At 36.6% G+C, this 6,688-nt stretch overlaps 1 protein-coding gene across 1 annotated transcript in view; it reads right to left on the reverse strand.

Moving 5' to 3' along the window:
* Positions 1-513: 513 nt before the first annotated feature.
* The window catches only part of LOC119838289 (PHD finger protein 14), a 17,359-nt gene continuing 11,184 nt past the window's right edge, over positions 514-6,688 (reverse strand). The window contains exons 12-17 of the mRNA XM_038364157.1: positions 6,048-6,686; positions 4,894-5,001; positions 4,309-4,383; positions 2,566-2,687; positions 1,427-1,535; positions 514-770 (exon numbers count right to left, since the gene is read on the reverse strand). Coding sequence (XP_038220085.1) covers positions 750-770; positions 1,427-1,535; positions 2,566-2,687; positions 4,309-4,383; positions 4,894-5,001; positions 6,048-6,686 — 1,074 coding nt within the window. The 3' untranslated portion in view covers positions 514-749. The remainder of the gene's footprint in view (positions 771-1,426; positions 1,536-2,565; positions 2,688-4,308; positions 4,384-4,893; positions 5,002-6,047; positions 6,687-6,688) is intronic.

Consider the following 6,688-nt stretch of genomic DNA (forward strand, 5'->3'; position numbering starts at 1 on the left):
ATAAGTGCTACCACCTACCTTTAGATAGCCGAATAAGATGAGATGCAGGAACGAATTAATAAGCATAAGAGAGCAAAGGACTGATAAAGGCATCTAGAAGGGCATCCGAAAGACCTTCCTTCCACTCCGAAGCTTAATTTTTGTATCCCTTCTTGACGATTTTCTTTTATATATTGCATCTCTACAATAGCTATTATAAGTTCTAGTGTAATGTACATTTTTTCTCTCCTTAAATTGCCATGTCTATATTTATGCTTTTCTTATTTCTTTCTTTGTAATAATCAGCGTTTTTTTCCTTTTTTTGTTAGTTATTGTGTGTTCTCGTGCGTGAGTAAATTTTTGTCTATGTCTGTGTCCATTGTGGTTTTATACATTTTTTCTCGTTACATAATCTATCTGTCATATTTCAAAGAAGTCGAAATTTGGGAATTATAGATGCCTATTGCCTCGGATTCCCGCCATTTTTTTTTTTGAAAAAGTAATGACTTATATCGGTTACTCAAATAAAACTCATTTTTTCCACAATTCTATATTTCAAGATTAAATGCATGACATTTGAAACAACCATCCATTCAATGTGAAAGATTCACTGCTAATAATACGAGATTCAAATACATAATGTACTTGTTTGAAATAACGGCCTTAACTCAAACATTTTTAAGCAGCTGTGATAAAAAATCATAGACCAATTTTATATAATATTCTGACTATTTAAATTAATCTTAATATTAACTTCATCACGCATCTTCTCAATTATTATCTTCCATGTCCTGTAAAAAATGTATTCCTGTATGAAACAAATTGTAGTGCGACATTTTTAAAGAAATGAAAAGATCTGATCGCGAGGCGGAATTAGAATCCGCGTCTTTTTGCCAAGCCGTAGTAATGCCTATCCGCACGGCCACCCATGATCCCGCCTTAGCAATCGAATTTCCTCTACTCTTTCGGTTACATATTCCTAAGGGACACCCAAATTAAAAATTTCTCATTTATAAATTATTTCAATGCCATAAAACCAAAAATCAGATTGTAATGACCTAAAGCATCACCTTGTAAAGGTGCATATATGCAATAATTAACTCTGTGTAATGGTAACTTCGTTCATAAAGTTTTGCATGATTAGCTATATTTCAAACTTACAGATATTATATACAACTACCTAAAAACGATAATCACACACCCAATTATAGTCAAAAGAGTTATAAGTATTACTTATTGTTTGTGACAAGTGACAAAATTGTAAATATAGTGTGTGTGAATAGTGTACTTGCATGATTTTACGAACTGCGAAGTATGAACAGACACATATATTTTAGACAATATATTATCAAGAATATATTTAAAGTCTATCAGAAATCCACATTAGCAAAAAAGTAATCTGCATACAAAGAAAGCTGATTTACAGACACACAAAAGAAATACTCACAGTGGGGTCGCAGTCAGCGCAATGCCAGGAATAGCCGCGCTTCTTGGGGTTTTTATTCAAAGGCGGCTCCAGACACGTGAAGTGATAACGTTTTTGACACTCGTCACACCTGCGTTGTGAATATTTCGTAACAATTAGAACAAAAAGTCCGTCTCTATTCAGTAAAACGTCTCCGCGTATCTTTTGTTTAGTCTAGCGTTGCAAATATATGCATGCTCATGTTGAATCTTGCTCGAAAGAAAATTGAGATAAAAAGGTTCGTTGGTGAAGTTATCTTTATATAAAAAATTCTAGTGTCACGATGCTTGTTAACAAACGCATGCAAAACTGATTGACCGATTTCTATGAAGTGTTTGTGTTCTTTCAGTACGTCGGGGTCGTAAAGTATATTTCATACCGCTATGTGATAAGGGTGTTCTGGGAAAGTAACGTTTGCCGGGTGATCAGATTAATCAAACAATATAGAGTGAATGTTTCTTGACTAGACCCTGGAATATTTGTTAAAAGTTTCTTTTTTGAATGCCGATTAAATACTTATTATGGATATGGACCAAGTAGTAAAATGGTAGTTTTCGCAATCGAAACATAAGGGCCGGTTTTACTAATCGCTTGATGTTTCAGGTATATTTTAAACCGGCATTCCCAATAACAAATTTATTTTATCTTTTTCAGTTTTGTTACTCGGTAAAGCCCTTGATTTTCAGCCGATCGACGAAATTATTTTTGTATTTCATAGAAAATTGCTCTCATTGGATCCCATTTTAGAATCTGGAGTGCCTTCTTCCCAAGGAACATCAGTGACTACTTTTTGCAACAAAATATTTATCACACAATCAACAAGATGAGCAAAGCGGAACGCCTTTGCTGCAGAAGCTGTAACCGAAGAGTAAGAATAATATCTCCTACTACCTACACAATAAAGCGTATAGTCGTTCACATTACCATGAAAGAGTACATACTGAGTTGAGGTACAAACAAAAATCCCTCTTAACACGCACACAATAAGGTGCATAATGCTATACATACCGCACCTTGATAGCGTAGGATATGAGGCGGTCGCACTCCTGCTCGCGTTACGAGAGAGTAAAGAGAGAGAGTAAACCGAAGGGCAAGAATGAGAATGAATGTAACCCGTATACCTGACGAGGTCGGTGTGGTCGCCGGGCTGGCGGCACACGTCGCAGTGCGTGAGCGGCGTCGGCGCGGCGGGCGGGGCGGCCGCGCCGCCGCCGCCGCGCCGCGACCGGCTCTCGCGCGACCGCTGCACACGCGTGTTATATATCATGTATACGTCTATTATGTTTTCACTAGCGGTTCGTCTTACATATAAAACCTATAGCCTTCCTCAATAAATGGGCTATCTAACACTGAAAAAATTTTCCAAATCGGAGCAGTACTTCCGGAGATGAGAACGTTCAAACAAACAAACTTTTCAGCTTTATAATATTAGTATAGACTACGCGTCACGTTGTTGTACGCGATGAACACCTAAACTCTTCATCTGACTTTAATCAAATCTGCACGCTATGGGCAGTGTGCTGTTTGATTCAAGTTAAAAGATGATATCATACGAATTTCATAAATGGGATAGTTTGTTTGTTTGGATGTTTGTCCGTCAATCACGCTAAAACTACTGAACGGATTTTGATGAAATTTAGCGTACAGACAGGGTATGAGCTGAGTTGGGTGATAGGATGGTTATTATCCCGAATGCCCCCTTGAGATAAAACAGAAACCTTAGTACCCGGATGAAGCCGGGACAAGCGTCTAGTAGATAATAAGCTCAATTACGATAAATGACCACCTGAGCGGAGCGGGGCATGCAAATAGTTATACATACAAACCTTCCTTTTGAATTACTTTATCTATTATAAAGGATTACATCAAATCTATTGCGTAACTTTATCTAAGCATATACACATACAGAAGGCAGTTTAATATTGGAAAAAGGAAACGTTTTCACCGTTTAAAGCTCGCAAATAAAAAAATTCTCAAAATATTTAAATATCAAAATTTACCTTAAATAGCCAAATTGCTTAAGCCATTATCTAGATTTAGCGAGTCAAACGAAGAACAATTTATTTTTATGTGGATAAAGATATAAAAATATAATACAAAAACGTTCGATCAATAATAACACATGGATACACAATCAGGGATTAAATATTTCACCAACGGTGAACTTAGTAATTCCAACTTTAACTCGTTCCAATAAGGTTGAATTTATTTCGGTGTACATAAAGGTAAAAAAAGCACAGTAGAAGAACTCATAGATTCTCAAATAAAAGGTATACATTTTTCGCGTTTGGATTCAAGCCAGTGCATGTTCATGTCAAATTTCCATATTTTATAGAATATGATATACAAATATTCACCTTCGGTTTTGTGCTTACTGTCTCCTCGACAGTTTCCTCTGGTTTACTTGGCAGCTTGTATTAGAGATTTATTTTGAAAATTTAATAGGTACTGAGTATATGAAAATGCATGCGTCCTACTCATATACGATACTGTACAATATATAATATTGTAATTAGATAATAAGATTGTTGAATCTTTAATTGTGTTAAGTAAATTTTGATTTTTAAACTAGTAACATTTCCTGAATTTTCTTCTCAATGTTTTTAAAACTACAAAAGAGACTAATAAGGAAATTGATTATAAGAGAAAAGTATTTATTTTTAATTTTATAGCATTTAAATGCTTTATAAATGAGAATTTTTTTAAAGAATAGAAAGGATTTGATAGAGGCGGGATTCGAACCCGCGTCATTTTGCTTTAGCAACGCCTAGCCTCTCGGCCACCCCCGATCCCGTGTATTAATTTCTCACCAGCATTAATCTTCAAAAAACTTTCAACATTTTAAGACTTATAAATTAACTTACAGAAGTAGTCGCTAAAGGATCAGGCGGAATGACAGCGGGGGTCACGGGCACGCTCGCGATATCCGGTTCCGGTTGCTAATGTAAAACATGACAAACAAACAGATTAAACAAACACACTTATTTGCATTCGCTGCAGAGTCATATAAATGCATATTATTAGAAAGCATACACTAGATAAAACACAAATAGAGTAAGTACACAAATACCGACTCTGTTTTACGACTCAGTTTTGTTTGTCGTGTAAACTTGAAACATGATATTGACATTCTTATTATTATTTGCTACAATAGAAATATGAAAGACGATCTTATTTCATATTATTATTAGAATATTTGTATATCTGTTAAGAGGACGTTTGTCTTTACTTTTTTTTATGATAATTTTCCAATTATTTAATCGAATATTATATCTAGTCAATAAATAAATGACAATACTTTAAAAAAAATATAACAACAATAACAATGTTTCTGCAGATAAATCACATATAATCAACAAAAAAAAAAAAATTATGTCTTGTAGTATTTTTTTTTAATTCGATTAATAAAACGTTATATTTGTGCTTGAAAATACAAAATAGTATATTACCTTAGAGTGTTTCTTAACAACGGCGGGCGGCGGGCCATCGTTGCTGTCTGTAGGTACGTAGAACATTTGCGTGTCGAGTGACCCATCCGGCTTTGGGATTGGTTTAATCTACATAACAAAAACCAAATTAATTAACATCCCATTCCACACATGTCATACGCACTCAGTACAAGAATTTTGTATTAATGTGGGAGTCGAGCACGATTTGGAAAGTATCACACCCTCACAGAAGAAATAGTAGCGTGAAATAGTAGCATGCTACTGTGTTTCGTTCAGTGATTGGGGGAGCCGGAGGCCCGTTTCTTGCTCTAAATTATGGGCGCGTTAACTGTCTCAGTGTGTGTGATTGGTGACAGTATATAAATACGTATATACAGTATATAATACTTGTGAAAGTACGCCAACCTATCATACCATATACCATATTTTATCGCATCATCTTAAATACTCTTATGGTCCATTCGCCTTAAAAATATAGTGAGTCAATGCGGTCCACCGTCAATTAAAAACCAAGACCAATGAAATACTAGCAAGTAATTAGGAATTTGAGTTCACAGTGACAGACAATATAGTAAACATCTAATAGATGAGACTGGCAAAAGTAATGGCATTATAATTCTTTCTAACTGAATCCGATGGAATTGTTGTGTGCCCGAATGGACTTCAGTCACCAAGGGAATACACTTAGTGGTCCTTCGAGCCATACTTGAACTACTATTAATGAACACTATTTTTCTATTTTTAGCATTATAAAAGTAGGTTTACTAGGTTATTTTTTGCTTTATTACGATTCATATACGTATATAGTGCAGTGGTGGCTCAGTGGTGAGAACCTCGGACTTCAAAAATAGATAAGTCGGGGTTCGAGACCGGGCGAGCGTGCAGGAAATAAATTGATTTTTCAATTTATCTGCACATGTAGATAACATCACCACTGCTCACGGTGAAGGGAAACATCGTGAGGAAACCAGCATGTACGATAATCAAAAGATCGACGACATGTGACATCTGCCAACCCGCACTTGGCCAGCGTGGTGGATTATGGACTGATCCCTCATAGGAGGACTGTGTGACTCTGTCCCAGCAGTGGGAACATATATGGGCTGATGATGATGATATACATATATATTGATGTTGCGAAATGAAAATTTTACCTTTATAGTAATTCTTGGATGCGGTGGTTCTGGGTTCTCCATATCTTGCGTCTTCTTCTTCCGCTTATGTTTGTGAGACTTTGATGGCGAGCGCAAGAGATCGGGCGAATATCTCGACCTGTGCTTCTCCTTCCTCCTCTTCCTGTTTGCTTTGTAATTCGCGATATCTGACGACAAATTAGCCAACGTGTTTTCTATTGAGCTCTCGATCGCTTTGGAGTCCCTCTCCTTTGAATCATTGAGCAACGCTGAAAACGACAGGTTTTGTGTGTACGCCATGTCTTTTTTAGGAGGCGGTAAGTTTGTGGATTCATTCGAGTGCTCGTTTTGCGAATCGTATGGACTGTCTGCGACGATAGGCGTTATGGACATCAGCGGTGTGTTCGTTAGGATTGGTGATGTGAAACTTCGCTTGTGTATCTTCTTTGGAGTCTCCCCTTCCGCGCCTGATGTCGACGAATGATCCTTCTTCGAGTTCTTCTTCTTATCCTTTTTGTTTTTGACTTCAGTACTTTCGTTGCCGTCGCTACTGAATTCGAACGGTTTGATAGTGACCTTTATGGGATAAACATTTTCGGATGATGTGTTGTTTTTAATCTTGTCGGATTTGTGCGTTCTCTCCTGTTTCTGCTTGGGTGATG

Source organism: Zerene cesonia, unplaced genomic scaffold, assembly GCF_012273895.1.
Source record: "Zerene cesonia ecotype Mississippi unplaced genomic scaffold, Zerene_cesonia_1.1 Zces_u002, whole genome shotgun sequence".
NCBI lineage: Eukaryota > Metazoa > Arthropoda > Insecta > Lepidoptera > Pieridae > Zerene > Zerene cesonia.